Consider the following 15,680-nt stretch of genomic DNA (forward strand, 5'->3'; position numbering starts at 1 on the left):
AACAGCCTATTATGCGACCTACATCTGATTCAGAAGGATGGTATTGGGAAAATCCAGGTAGTTTTTCTATGCGGATAGGAGGTGTCTGGAGATGGGGTGAGTATGGGTGCAGCTCGGAGGGCAGATGTGCTTGTGTGATCTTGCATTCCTAATCCAAATGGGAGGCAGGGCTAGGTTGGGGCAAATCTCCTGTGTGAAACCACCCTTGCAGTCTGAACTGGTTCTCAGTTCTCTGTTTTCAGCTCCTGGTTCATTCTGCAATCCATCTACAAATAATATTGATGATTAAATAGTTCTGCATTCCACAATAAGTTTTGGACTGATGAAACTTGTTCATCCTTGAGATTAGGAGATAGTTCTTCTGTTCCCCATATCATGTTGCCTGATTCAGGAATCCCTGTGAAGAAGAATAAGCATTGAGGATTCTGCACCCTAGAGTAGATTTGGACCTCCCTTATTCGTACATTCCGGGAATCAGACTATGGTATAAGTGCTATAAAATGGTGCCTAGCCCAAAATTTGGCTTCCAAAGTGGAGTATTCCTAAGAATCCCAGGTTCTCATTCTTTGAGTATTTAGCAATGCAGTTCAATAGGATTTCTGAGAGTATACCATCTCCTGATTCTAAAGCTCAGGTATGTGTGGTGTTTGTCTACTGAAGTGACTATAGTGTCTTTACTCTCTCTAGAACTTCCAGCATCAAATACCAGAAAGAAACTCTATGAGGTGGGTGTGGCAGGATGACTGCACTTCTGGTGACGTCATGGATTTGTGGCCTAATATGCAAATGAGCTCCTGCTGGGCTTTTTTTTTTTTTTTACAAAAAAAGGCTTTGACTACAACTAATCAGTGGCTTTAGGAGGGAGTGCTGATTCTAGCTAAGCACTAGTTCAATTTGTATAAAGCCCTGTGGCACAGAGTGGTAAAGCTACAGTACTACAGTCCAAACTCTCTGTTCACGGTCTTAGTTCAATTCTGGCGGAAGCTGGGTTCAGGCAGCCGGCTCAAGGTTGACTCAGCCTTCCATCCTTCCAAGGTCGGTCAAATGAGTACCCAGCTTGCTGGGGGGAAAGTGTAGATGACTGGGGAAGGCAATGGCAAACCACCCCGTTAAAAGTCTGCCACGAAAACATCGTGATGTGACGTCACCCCATAGTCGGAAATGACTGGTTCTTGCACAGAGGGTTACATTTACCTTTTATTTTGACATCTGGGCTTGTGGTAGCTGCTAGGCAGGGCAAAACTGGGTTATACTCAATTTAAGTCAGGAACCAGTGAGAGACGTGTGTCTCAATTAGTCAAGTCAGGGACCATCCAATAGCAATGCTGATTCTGTGAACTCAGGCGAATCATGAGAGGGAGGGCAGGAAGGGTTGCATCAGTGCTTAGTTCTCATGGCTCCTTCTTACATGCACAGGGAAATGCTGATCACTATTTTTTGGTCAGACAACAATTTTTCTCCAGACCAGTTTGTCCACGGATCTTGGAGGGTTCTTTGCCATCTTCTGGGCATGGAGCAGGGGATACTGGGGATGCATGTGTGTGTGGGAAGGTATTTGTGAATTTCCTGCATTGTGCAGGGGGTTGGACTAGATGCCCCTGGAGGTCCCTTCCAACTCTACCAGTGTGGAACCAGCCATTGTTTTCCATAGCTGCAGCATGCCATATCAGTTACTGCAGGTCTTTTTTCCTGCAGCAGTCTACACCAAGACAAAGCCACTGTTCCCCCCCATCCCTTTTGACCCCTTGCATGGATTTCCCCTTTGCCAGTGTGTGCCCTCCTCCCATTGCATGAGCAGAGTCCAGGTGGTCATTGCTCTTACTGTACACATTGAGTTGCTTGCTCCACAGTTATTATAACAGTGCCAAAGAAGCCCATCAGCCACCTCCACGTCCCCTTTACTGGTTTTGCATTGAGCTGCGAAGGAGCGGGGAAAGTCCATCAGGGAGAAGGAAGGTAAGTCCATGCAGTCCATACAAGTGACCTGTCTTTTAGAAAGAGATAATAAATGGAAAGCAAAAATTAAAGTGGCAAGGCTGATCTCTAGCAACGTCCCTTCCTGCCATGCAAGCTCTAGTTCCCTCTGTGGGTTTCTAGAGTGCAGCTGGACTGGTCCAGTCCCTGCCAGTGGAATCAGGGCTTTGGACAAGTGCCATAGCCAAAGAAGCATTCAGCCCTGTTGGTTTCTTCCCTCCCTGGATCACAAAGCTTGATACCTGTCATTGTACTGCCCTGGACCCACCTTGCCTTGTATGCCCCTAGTCCCCCAGCAGGGTCAACCATTGGCTATCATGCAGGGGTGTTGTGTCAGGACTGGAATCTACTTAAAATGATAGCAGCTTTATTTGCCCTGCGAAAAATACCTTTGTCATAGCCTGGTCCTCTTCAGCCCTTCAGATATTTAGAGTATTTGACTCCTAGTCTTCACAACTCCCCATAGAAGAAGAAGAGTTGGTTTTGTGTACTAGTCTTCACTACCCGAAGGAGTCTCTAAGTGACTTACAATAACTTTCCTTTCCTCTCCCCATAACAGACCCCCTCTGAAGCAGGTGGGGCTGGGAGAGGTCTGAGAGAACTGTGACTGGCCCAAGGTCATCCAGCTGGCTGCATGTGGAGAATCAAACCTGGTTCTCCAGTTTAGAGTTCACCACTTTTAACCACTACACCAAACTGGCTCCCAGTGGTATGTGGACTCTACTGTGGGTGTGCAGCCTTGGATTCATATGTTCTTTTCTTGATAGCACCTAGTGATTGTCTGCCGCAGTGCATGGGCTGTTTGAATTTAGTGGAATAACAATGTAGAGTGCAATCCTAAGCATGCATACTGAGAAATAAATCCCATTAATTTCAATGCAAATTGCTTCCTAGGAAGTGGGCTTAGAAGTTGCCTCTGTTAGGGACAAAGTTTGAATCAGGAAGTTCTTGGTTTGATTCTTGCTTTTTGCCTTGCTCAACCTCAACCCTCCATCTGCAAATGGGGATCATAACTCCTACCTCACAATGTTGCTATCATGCCCATTCAGATGTTCCTGCACAGACAGAGAAGAGTGGGAATTAGGGTTGGAAGGTTTCTCTTGACCACCAGCGGGGATGGACTAGGGGCAGTGTTGCCAGCTGAAGGTTGGGAAACTCATTGAGATTTGGGATAGAGACTCCTAAATGGGGTACAATGCCAGGCACCACAAGGAATTTGGTAACCATATAACAGATTCTCCCCCCCACCCCCGACACGACTGGCCAGAGTTGCCAGGTCTGGGTTGGAAAATACCTGGAAACTTTGGGGGTGGATCCAGAAGAGAGTGGGGTTTGGGGAGGGGTGGGGTGGGGTCTCAGCATGGTCCAGTGCCATAGAGTCCACCCTCCAAACCATTCATTTTCTCCAGGGAAAAATTATGTCTGTAGTCTGGAGGTGAGCTATAATTCAGGGAATCCCCAGGTCCCACCTGGAGGCTGGCATCCCTAACCTGCACTGAGCTGTGCATGTTCAGTAGGGATTGAGTGTATGTATGTGTATGTGCCTTCAGTTTCTCCTTCTGTTCACCCACCTGCATGCCCCCATCAGCGTATCCTTCTAATTACCTATGCTCGTAATCACCCCCATGTAAGGTTGCCGATCCCCAGGTGAGGGCAGGGGATCCCCCGGTTTGGAGGCCCTCCCCCCTTCAGGGTCATCAGAAAGTGGGGGGGGGGAGTGAAATGTCTGCTGGCACTCCGTTATTCCCTATGGAGACCGGTTCCCATAGAGTATAATGGAGAATTGATCTGTGGGTATCTGGGGTTCGGGGGGGGGGCTATTTTTTGAAATAGAGGCACCAAATGTGTTGCGTAGCATCTGATGCCTCTCCTCAAAACACCTTCCAAGTTTCAAAAGGATTGGACCACGGGGTCCAATTCTATGAACCCCCAAAGAAGGTGCCCCTACCCTTCATTCTTTCCCATGGAGGGAAGGCATTTCGAAAGTGTGCGGTCCCTTTAAATGTAATGGTCAGAACTCCCTTTGGAGTTCAATCATGCTTGTCACAACCTTGCTCCTGGTCCCACCCCCAAAGTCCCAGATATTTCATGAATTGGACTTGGCAACCCTACCCACATGCCCTTTCCTCAACAGCACAGAACGTCACATGCAGCTGGGGCTTCTGCCAGGTGACCTCCAGAAGTCCTGCCATGCCCCACCCATGCAATGATAGGCAGCATGGATAGCTTGCAACATGCAGGGCAGTGTGCTTGCAAGCCAATGAGTGGGGGAAGGCTGCATGGGTGAGTGATGATGGGGAGGCACAAGAGCCAGAGGCAAGCCTGGGGCCCAGCATCTGCCCCATCTCTGAGTATGTTGATGCCAGCCCTACTTCTATACTAAGTTTTTTGGCCACTGTGTGACACAGAGTGTTGGACTGGATGGGCCATTGGCCTGATCCAACATGGCTTCTCTTATGTTCTTATGCAGGAAGAAAAAGGTTTGAGCAGAGCAAAGGTGAGAATAGGTGAAATATTTATTCATTTTTTACAAAAATTTACATTGCCTTCTCCAGACCTGCACAAGGCAGCTCACAACAATTAAGTGAAACCAAGCAGATAATAAAAAATAATACCAAAAAACCCCCACTCAGTAGCATTACAAACATGTCAATCAATGCCAATAAAACCTACCAATAACAGCAAGCGAGGGCATAAACACACACATAAGAACATAAGAGAAGCCATGTTGGATCAGGCCAACGGCCCATCAAGTCCAACACTCTGTGTCACACAGTGGCAAAAAATGTTATATACACACATACACTGTGGCTAATAGCCACTGATGGACCTGTGCTCCATATTTTTATCTAAACCCCTCTTGAAGGTGGCTATACTTGTGGCCGCCACCACCTCCTGCGGCAGTGAATTCCACATGTTAATCACCCTTTGGGTGAAGAAGTACTTCCTTTTATCCGTTTTAACCTGTCTGCTCAGCAATTTCATCGAATGCCCACGAGTTCTTGTATTGTGAGAAAGGGAGAAAAGTACTTCTTTCTCTACTTTCTCCATTCCATGCATTATCTTGTAAACCTCTATCATGTCACCCCGCAGTCGACGTTTCTCCAAGCTAAAGAGTCCCAAGCGTTTCAACCTTTCTTCATAGGGAAAGTGCTCCAGCCCTTTAATCATTCTAGTTGCCCTTCTCTGCACCTTCTCTAAAGCTATAATATCCTTTTTGAGGTGCGGCGACCAGAACTGCACACAGTACTCCAAATGAGACCGCACCATCGATTTATACAGGGGCATTATGATACTGGCTGATTTGTTTTCAATTCCCTTCCTAATAATTCCCAGCATGGCATTGGCCTTTTTTATTGCAAACGCACACTGTCTTGACACTTTCAGTGAGTTATCCATCATGACCCCAAGATCTCTCTCTTGATCAGTCTCTGCCAGTTCACACCCCATCAACTTGTATTTGTAGCTGGGATTCTTAGCCCCAATGTGCATTACTTTGCACTTGGCCACATTGAACCGCATCTGCCACGTTGACGCCCACTCACCCAGCCTCAACAGATCCCTTTGGAGTTCCTCACAATCCTCTCTGGTTCTCACCACCCTGAACAATTTAGTGTCATCCGCAAACTTGGCCACTTCACTGCTCACTCCCAACTCTAAATCATTTATGAACAAGTTAAAGAGCATGGGACCCAGTACCGAGCCCTGTGGCACCCCACTGCTTACCGTCCTCCACTGCGAAGACTGCCCATTTATACTCACTCTCTGCTTCCTATTACTCAGCCAGTTTTTGATCCACAGAACAGAGCAGTCCAAAAGGACAGTTAAATAGATGGAAAATGACTGATAAGGTAAGTCAAATAGAGGAGGAGCGGTACTGAAAACACTTGGGGTAGCTGTCTACTGATGACTGGGGCTGTAGCCACTGGAGGTGGCATTCAGGAGGCTTGGCCCAGGCCTCCTAGGGAAAATGCTGGAAAGCACAGGGTGGCTTGCTTGTGGTGGTGCACCTGGTTCCAGGGGAGGCACAAAAAGCAGATATCCATAGCCATGGAAAGGAAGGGGTTGAAAACCTGCCTCTGCCTCACTGCAGGGAGGGGAGCTGGAGGGCAAAGACCCTGGAAGTGAAGGACCTCTGCCTCATGAAGGCCTTGCCTGGCCCAAGTGCTGTCATTCAGAGCTATATTGCAGGGATAAGGAAGGTGATCCCAACCCCTTTTAGAGACTTCCACACTGAGCTTTCCTTCAGGAAGTGAAACCCAATAGCCACTTGGACAATCTCAAAGCCAGCACCATGACCAGATGTGGGTCTGCTGAGCCTGAAACCTTTTACCCTGCCAGCATCTACTAGGTCACCTGCAGAAGGAACCTCTCCTGTAGAAGTAGCCCATGCCTCCCTGTGAAAGATGTGCCCCCATAACACTTGCAAGCGGCATATGTAGGGTCCCGGTTGGGTAGGATTCCCAGCCTCCCACCATGGGCGGGGATTCCCCTGGTTTTGGAGGCCCCAATGTGCTGCCACAGAACTGCCTGGATGGGGAACCCCACCCCTGAAGACAACTCATCATCATAAATGATGACAGCTAGGTTTGTCAGGTCCAAATCAGGAAGTATCTGGGGGCTTTGGGAGTGGAGCCAGGTTGCAAAAAGCATGAATGAACTCTGAAGGGAGTGCTGGCCATCATGTTTAAAGGGGCAGCATTCGTTTTAAATGCCTTCCTTCCACTGAAAATAATGGAGGATGGGTGCACCTTATTTTGGGGCTCATAGAATCAGACCCCCTGGTTTAATCTTTTTGAAACTTGGGGTTTTTTTTGGAGGAGAGGCACCAGAGACAATGCTGAAAATTTGGTGCCTCTACCTCAGAAAACAGCTTTCCCCCACCCCGGTATCCAAAGATCACTTGTTTCCTGAGCAAGAAAAAAACTTTTTTTCCTGTCACAACCAATCATGAGTTAGATGGGAGCAGTGGTGTGGTAAAAAGATAAGCACCCCATCTTCTATTTCATATAACTTTCCCTGGGACTTTCTCTTTCCTTCCAGCTGCTGAAATGCCCAATCTCTGTCTTTCATTCTTGTGGCTCCTCCTCCTTTCCCCACTGGCCTCCAACTATGCCTCTGAAGAAGATGACACTGTTGTGGTCACCAGCAGTGGCCCTATCAAAGGCAGACATATCCAGGTTGGCTCTGGCACCCTGACTGCTTATCTGGGGATCCCCTATGCAGAACCTCCTGTGGGGAAATTGCGTTTTCAGAAGCCCCTTCCTCATCAGCCTTGGAGTCAAGTTTTGGAGGCTACCAGCTTTGGCAATTCCTGCTCCCAGTTCCTTGTTCATGACATCCCCCATGCTTCAATGTGGGCTGTCAATCCACCCCTGTCAGAGGACTGTCTCTTTCTGAATATCTGGGTGCCCCATCCAAGGCCTCCTACCCCAGTCCCTGTCCTTGTCTGGATACATGGTGGAGGGTATATCACTGGCTCATCTTCTCTGGATCTGTATAATGGGGCATCGTTAGCTGCTGAGGAGAATCTCATAGTGGTCTCCTTGAATTACCGCTTGGGGGCGCTGGGTTTCCTTTCATTACCACCAGGTGCCCCAGGTAATGCTGGCCTCTGGGACCAACAGCTGGCACTGAAATGGGTGAAAGAGAATGCAGCCACCTTTGGAGGAGATCCCAGTCGGGTGACCATTTCAGGACACAGTGCTGGAGGAGCCTTGGTGGGTTTCCATCTTCTCTCTCCAGGAAGCCAGCCTCTTTTTGCCCGGGCTGTGATGCAAAGTGGAACTGTGAATGCTGTCTGGGCTTGGATGAGTCCTGAGGAGGCCAAACAGAATGCTTTTGCTTTGGCCCAGGCACTGGGCTGTACTCAAGATAAAGGCACAGATGTGGTAGCATGCCTACAGAGAAAGGATGTAGCGGGTTTCACGCAGTATGAGTTATCTGTACTGAACAGCACAATGCTTCTGGACATTCCTTTCACACCCATCACTGATGGAGAGTTCCTCCCTGAGGACCCGCAGAAGCTGCTGGAGACTGGGCGCATTCCAAATATACCAGTTCTAATTGGCACCACTTCCGACGAAGGGGCTATGCTTGTGATTGACCGTTTTCCAGATGCCAAAGATGGGCTATTAACTTGGGAGCAGCTGCTGGAGGGTGTGAAGAGGACGGTACGAAGGGCCTCAGAAGAAGTTGTCCAGACTGTGGCACAGAAATACAGTGAAGAGGATCATGGCCCCTCATCCCACCGCAGGGCCATGGTGCAGTCCAGTGGTGATTACTTCTTTGTATGCCCCTTAGCAGAAATTGCTGCAAAGCTGACCGAAGCTGGGAGTCCTGTGCATGTGTACTTCTTTTCACAGCACACTTCAGGTTCCGTTTGGCCTGAGTGGACTGGAGGAATCCACGGTGCTGAAGTACCTTACTTATTTGGCACTTTTAAGATGATCCTGGCTGCCAACCAAACATACACAGAGGAGGAGGCTGCGTTAAGTCGCCGGGTGAAGCTATACTGGGCGGAGTTTGCTAGACATGGGTAAGGCATCCACTTTTCCTCTTGTGCCCTTCTGCTCTCTACCATAGGCATGCCCTTTTGTTTAAAACATTTGAATAAGGATGAGAAAGTGCCTATTAGTTCTTTCACTAAGATGACTCCTTACATTAAGCACCACACAATCCAATAATCAAATTTCCCTCTGAAAGCAACACAGAAAGACACAATAATTGGTCAGAAGGCCACCCGCATGATCTGATAAATCTAAGTATCCTTTGCCAGGCATATATTCATTATGGGAAAAGCTCACCCATAGGAGATAAAGTAAGCAATGGCTTACTCAGCAGAACTTGCACAAAGGACAGCAACAAGGGCCACGCCCTTTGTGCGATGCCCACAGTGTGTGCCAATGGTGCCATAGGCTGCTTGGAAGGCTTTAAGGGAGTCTTTCAGGGGATGGGGCTGCCCCATGCATACTTGTGCTAGACTTCACAGTTTGCCTAATGAAGCAGGGTAGGTTCCAGTTGCAGCTTCTACTGCCTGGTGAGGGTAAGTTCTCCAACCTGGTCACTGTAAGTTCAGTTCAGCACTTTTATTGTAAGTTGCTGCTGGAGCTGTTACAGGCTTCTGGAGCTGCTGCAGTTGGTGTTCTCATGGTGCAGGCTTTGATGTTGCTAACCTTTTAGAAATCTGGTAGTGCACTACCAGTTGCCAGCCACATTACTGGGAAATTCCTGGAGATCTGGGGGTGGAGTTGAGGAAGGGCAGGGTTTGGGGAGAAGAGAGACCTGTAGGGTATTATGCCATAGAGTCCACACTCCAAAGAAGTCATTTTCTCCATAAGAACTGATCTCTGTAGTCTGGAGATAAGTCATAATTTTAGGAGAACTCCAGGCTCTACCTGGAGGTTGGCAACTTATTTGTGTTCCTAAATGGAGTAACACCCTTTAAAGCCTATTGAAATCAATGGGCTTGGAAGGATGCAACTCTGCTTTGGATGTTTGCTGTCTTGTATGTAGGGTTGCCAATCCCCAGGTGGAGGCAGGGGATCCCCCTGTTTGGAGGCCCTCCCCCCACTTCAGGGTCATCAGAAAGTGTGTGTGGGGGGGGAGGAAATGTCTGCTGGGCACTCCATTATTTCCTGTGGAGACCGATTCCCATAGGGTATAATGCAGAATTGATCCACAGGTATCTGGGGATCTGAGGAGGCTGTTGTTTGAGGTAGAGGCACTGAATTTTCAGCATAGCATCCAATGCCTCTCCTCAAAATACCCTCAAAGTTTCAAAAAGATTGAACCAGGGGGGCCAATTCTATGAGCCCCCAAAGGAAGTGCTGCTATCCTTCATTATTCCAAATGGAGGGAAGGCATTTAAAAGGTGTGTGGTCCCTTTAAATGTGATGGCCAGAACTCCCTTTGGAGTTCAGTTGTTTTTGCCACACCCTTGCTCCTGGCTCCTCTCCCAAAGTCTCCTGGCTCCATCCCCAAAGTCCCCAGATATTTCTTGAGTCAGACTTGGCAACTCTACCTGTATGTCTGATTTTCAGCCTCATGATGCATCTCTTTGAGCTACTAGTGTATTAAACAAATCAGGCATGTAGCTTCATTCAGGTGTACTTAGTTCAAGTGTAATGTAAATCTTTATTGTTGCCATGACTAAGATTTAATTAATTAACTGAAACAATTTTATGCTGTTTTTCCAGCCAATTAGGGCCCCCATGGTGGCAAACATGAAAGCCTTTTGAATGTTAAAAACATTTAAAATTATACAATTCTTCAATAAAAACACATATACATACAATAGCAAAACCAGATATTGAATAGTGTAAACTTTCCTCTGGGATTGTCGGAGCGGGAGTAGCAGAGTGAGGGAGATGACTTGCCCGACACAGGGCTTCAGGAAAGAAAATCAGGCCGACACGTGCAACTAGTGCCAAAAGGTGTATTAACATATATACACGACAAGTGCTCTCTTGTGCAGTCTATACAATATCACCTCCACGGACAAAGTGCTTCGCCTAACCACCATCTCACAGGGAGAGACCTGTGTGATGCACACACAGATCATATATAGTCCAAGCAGCCAATCCTGGCCGTGCTGACTCAGCAGATTGCATCACTTGGCTTCTGCCGGCTCAAGCCGGTCTGCTGATCAGGTCACTGTGACCTAGCCTGGCAGCTAGATCACCAGCTGTCATACTGTAGCTGTCAGACTGGGTTTATGTAGATTCTTGCTCCAACACACCTCCTAATCTATTTAAACCCAGTGCACCAAAACACTTTACACAGTTTACATACATGTCCACCAGCAACATTACAGTTCATATTTACGTAGCTCGGAACCCTTTCCGGAATTCGTTCAGGAACTCATCATGATTGTAAAACACATCATCGTGTTCCTGTTCAGCCAGCTCTTTCAGACGCTTGGCTTCAGCCTCCTTCTCCCTTGCCTCGCACTCTGCCACCCAGGCTTTCCATTTCTTAGCCTTTTCTTTTAACATTTCCTCAAATCCGGGTGGGTCTGGATTGACAGTCAGAGTGACATAGGGACACTTGTACCTAGCGGGACGTTGGCCTTTGGTGGACCTGGCAGACACCCGTGGCCCTGTGCTTGGACCGGCTTTGTCTTCTTCGGGTTGCTCTGTTCCCACCTCCTGGGCTGGTTGCTCTGCCCCTGTAATTGGGTGTTGAACCTCCTGACTCTCACACTTTACCTCCAGTTCCTGCATTTGAGGCTCTGCCTCCTGACTCTGCTCGTCAGGCTCTGTGCCAGCATTCGGCTCACCTTCTCCAGCCCCACTGGGTGCCACCTCCTGGGCTGGAGTTCTGGGCTGCGCTCCAACATCGTTATCGCTACTTGGCAGCAGGACAAATTGTTTCTGCAAGGAGTGCAACCTTGGCCAGCTGCTTTTTTCATTGAACTGGGCACTCTTACTAAGTGTTATCTTGCATTTGCTATTGCAGAAACGATAACACCTGGCCCTTGGCTTGTAGCCCAGAAAAATTAGGCTCTCTGCCCGGACATCCCCCTCCCCGCTACTCGTGGAGTGGATGCCAACCCGAGCCCGTGACCCAAAGACTTTTAAAGAACTCAAATCTGGGGTCTTGTTCAACAGTAACCTGTAAGGCACATTTTTCACAGTATTACACCAAACCCTATTTTGCAAAAAAACAGCTGCATGTATGGTTTCTGCCCAATAGGTCATTGGCAGTTGTGCATCCTCTAACATGCAATACATCACATTCTGCAATACAGCCCCATGCCCATTTTCTCGGGGCGTTGCCGGGTTCGTCAGACGGTGGGCGATGCCCTTGTTCTCCAGCCAACGTTTCATCTGGTTAGATAAGAATTCCCCCCCTCTGTCGGTTTGTACAGCCAGGAGATTAACCCCTAATTGTCTCTCCACTGCTTTGACCCACTTGGTGAATGTCTTATACACCTCAGACTTATGCACCATGGTGAAAACCCACGCGTACCTCGTGTGGTCGTCGGTGGCCACCAAGCAGTATCTCCTCCCCGACAGACTCTTTGGCAATGGGCCAATAACGTCTAAATGGACTAGTTCCAGGGCTCGTGTGCTTTCCCTTGAGCTTTCTTTAGCAACAGCACACGCCTTGCTTTTGGTCTTCTTGCAGACCTGGCAATCCAAGTAACATTTGCAAGGATTTACTTTCAAACTAGGCACAAGCTCCAGGGTTTTCTTTAACGCCCTAAATCCGCAGTGCCCAAGTCTCCTATGGAGCAAATGTATACAATTATTGTGCACAGGCTCATTCGACACCTGAGCCACCTGGGCACAATCACTCTGGACCACATACAGTTTACCTTCCCTCTTTCCTGTCACAAGCAACTTTCCCCCACCTCCCAGGATTTTGCAGCAGGTTTTCTCAAATCTCACCTGGTATCCCTGGTCAAACAGTGTGCTAACACTCAACAGGTTAGACTGCAGTGAGGGTACATACAACACATTTTGCAACATACATTTCAGTGCAGGAAATTCCACATTGCCTGAGCAAACAGAATTGGCAGTGGTCCCATCAGCCAATCTCACATACTTATGCTCAGGACTGTCAATGTTTTTCAACAACTCCTTCTCGCAGCAGAGATGGCTCGTTGCCCCGGAGTCTAAAATCCAAGCAGACCCTGTGCTCTCTACTGCAGACGTGACCAGCCGGGTTGCTTCCTCACACGGGCTGGCGGTCCTCCGCTCTCGCCGCACACGCCCCCGCCTCTTCTCCCTCTCAGGGCAAGCTCGGAGCAGGTGCTGCGACGACCCGCATCCATAGCAGCGACGGACTGCAAACGCAGTCGGCTCCACTTCCTCCACCTTCGGACGCCTGCCAGCAGCAAAAGCTGGCTCATTCTTGGCTGTCTTCCCGGACACACCGATAACAGCACGCTGCCCGGCCGACACCCCCGGACAGCTCACGGCCGCAATTCTCTCTTGGAAGTCAAGCAGGTGGGCACAGACGTATTCCATGGTCAGGGTCGCTACGTCCACCGTCTCCAGAGAAGTTATCAGGGGAGTGTACTCAGGTGGCAACGACGACAGCAAAATGTACACTCTGTCGTCTGGAGCTACAGTCTTGCCTCTTGCCTCCAGCTCAACAAAACAGTCCGTTAGCCGTTTGATGTGATCTTTCACACACCCTCCAGCCGGCATAACGGTGCGGAACATCCTCCTTGTCAAGGCCATGAGGGAACCAGCAGTGGTGCTAACATGCACCGCACTCAACGCGTCCCAGGCAGCCTTGGGAGTGTCCTTCCCTCGCACATAAACCAGCTGGTCATCTCCTATAGATAGCACTATGTTGGCCAGTGCCTTATCCGATAACACAGTCTCGGCAGGAGATAAGTCAGCAGGGGGGTTACTCACGAACAGCCATTGCCCTTCACGCTTGAGGTAGTGTTGCATTCTCAGGCTCCACACCGCGTAGTTGGCTGAGGTGAGCTTCTCAACGGCTACTCCAAGCTGTTGCTGAGCCATCGTGCCGACTCCTCCTCACAGCTGGCTGCCGACGTCCCTCTGGCTCTCAAACAGAGAACGGTGGTGCTTCTGTGTCCTTCACCGGCGTTCCTCGCCTCCGGCTCTTTCCAAACTCACAGTCAGCTCAACTCTCAACTCTCTCCTCCGCGCAGCGGAACCGCCCTGGGCCCATAACCCTGTCGGAGCGGGAGTAGCAGAGTGAGGGAGATGACTTGCCCGACACAGGGCTTCAGGAAAGAAAATCAGGCCGACACGTGCAACTAGTGCCAAAAGGTGTATTAACATATATACACGACAAGTGCTCTCTTGTGCAGTCTATACAATATCACCTCCACGGACAAAGTGCTTCGCCTAACCACCATCTCACAGGGAGAGACCTGTGTGATGCACACACAGATCATATATAGTCCAAGCAGCCAATCCTGGCCGTGCTGACTCAGCAGATTGCATCACTTGGCTTCTGCCGGCTCAAGCCGGTCTGCTGATCAGGTCACTGTGACCTAGCCTGGCAGCTAGATCACCAGCTGTCATACTGTAGCTGTCAGACTGGGTTTATGTAGATTCTTGCTCCAACAGCCATGGTGTGGGAAATAAATTTTTAGCATAAAACAAACGAATGAGTAGTTTCAATATGCTACACAGCTTACGCAGGATCTTGCCCTCTACTGCATTAAGGTATTTTTCCATTCTCTTCACAGGAATCCTAATGGGATAACCGCCGATGAGGTTCAGTGGCAACTCTACAATGCCACAGAGCAGAACTTCTTCCTCCTTAGCACACAACCATCCCAAACTCTACAGAAATCACCTGCCCAACATTGTGGCTTCTGGAAGCAGGTTTTGAATGTTGTGCAGTCAAGTGAGTCCAGCTTTTAGATTCATGGTTCCTACTTTGGGTTGGTTGTGGGTTGGATGATAGATATCTCATGAGAGAAAGTTTTCTAGAAAACTTAGCTTGGATTGGAATCGCACCTCCTAAATCGGGGGGGGGGGGGGATTGTTTTGTGATCCTTCCCTCAGCAGTTGGGGCTGTTTACTTACAAATCTTGCCTGCAGAATAGGCAGCAAACATATCCACACATACAAGATCTGGTTCCAAAACAAATTAGTTCAGCAGTCCCAAGATTCTTAAATCTTAACTTCAAAAAAATATTTTCCAGACTTCCTAAATTGGTTTTGCTTTCTCCAGCCAAATTTAAACTGTACAGATGGTTCTTGCCCCAACCTGAATAGCCCAAGTTGACCTGGTCTCATCAGATCTCAGAAGCTAAGCAGGGTCAGCCCTGGTTAGTACTTGGACAACCAAGGCAATCCAGATTCGGGCCACCAAGGAAACCTGTAGAGGCTGGCAGTGGCAAATGGCCTCTGTTTGTCTCTTGCCTTGAAAGCCCTATGACAGTTTGCTACGTCAGCTTTGATTTAATGGCACTTTTCACCTCCACATGGTCCTTTGTGGGGTCCCATCCCTGTCTTATGACATTTGTGGAGACATTACTGGATCACACCCCACTGATCATTGCTCTGTAGTGTTCCTGAGTAAGAAACAACCATTTTTAAACAGCAGAAATTCCATAAACACAGGGCCACGTGTAAATGGTTATTCAAGAGTCCATTTTCACTGAAAGATCAACCTTGTGGTTTCTTGTCATTTCTGACTATAAGGTGTGATTTCAGGTTTCTCATTCAGTCTACACTGCAGCTTGACCACACCATACTCCTATGTTGGTTACAGGTAACTGATGGACTTCCTGCTCCTTAAGGACACGCCTAGCTGGTTCCAAGAAGCCTGGAAAAGCACAGGAGAATATTCCATGCTGAGTAATAAAGATCCATTTATTGTGCAGATGTTATTTGCTTTGAACTCACTAACACAGGTCTAATAAAACATAGAGTTGGAGGTTCATCTTCTTGATATTAGCCCTGCAGCCCTTAGCCAAATTGCCATTCTACTGTTCTGAAAAGTTCAGTGTTGTACATTGGGACACACAAAAAAATCCCAACTTCAATTATAGGCTAATGGGGACTGAACTTGCTGAGATTGAGGGGGAAAGATGGTAGTGGATAGCTCAATGAAATTGTCAACCCATTGTGCTGGAGCAGTGAAAAAGGCAAACTCTATGTTAAGGAAAGGGACTAAGAACAAAATTGCTGATATTGTACTGCCCCTGTATAGATCTATGGTATAGACAGATATATGGCCCTGGTATAGATCTATGGTGTGGC

At 48.4% G+C, this 15,680-nt stretch overlaps 1 protein-coding gene across 1 annotated transcript; it reads left to right on the forward strand.

Moving 5' to 3' along the window:
- Window positions 1-7,013: 7,013 nt before the first annotated feature.
- Window positions 7,014-15,297, forward strand: LOC132572319 (cholinesterase-like). The gene is made up of 3 exons (XM_060239228.1): window positions 7,014-8,512; window positions 14,156-14,316; window positions 15,190-15,297. The coding sequence occupies exons 1-3, from the start codon at window positions 7,026-7,028 to the stop codon at window positions 15,195-15,197; spliced, it is 1,656 nt and encodes a 551-aa protein (XP_060095211.1). The 5' UTR covers window positions 7,014-7,025; the 3' UTR covers window positions 15,198-15,297.
- Window positions 15,298-15,680: the final 383 nt, after the last annotated feature.

Source organism: Heteronotia binoei, chromosome 5 (assembly GCF_032191835.1).
Source record: "Heteronotia binoei isolate CCM8104 ecotype False Entrance Well chromosome 5, APGP_CSIRO_Hbin_v1, whole genome shotgun sequence".
Taxonomy (NCBI): Eukaryota; Metazoa; Chordata; class Lepidosauria; order Squamata; family Gekkonidae; genus Heteronotia; species Heteronotia binoei.

Coding starts and splice junctions, on each gene's coding strand:
- LOC132572319 (XM_060239228.1), top strand. CDS start 7,026: ATGCCCAATCTCTGTCTTTCATTCTTGTGGCTCCTCCTCCTTTCCCCA. Junction 8,513..14,155: donor GCGGAGTTTGCTAGACATGG/GTAAGGCATCCA, acceptor TTCTCTTCACAG/GAATCCTAATGGGATAACCG.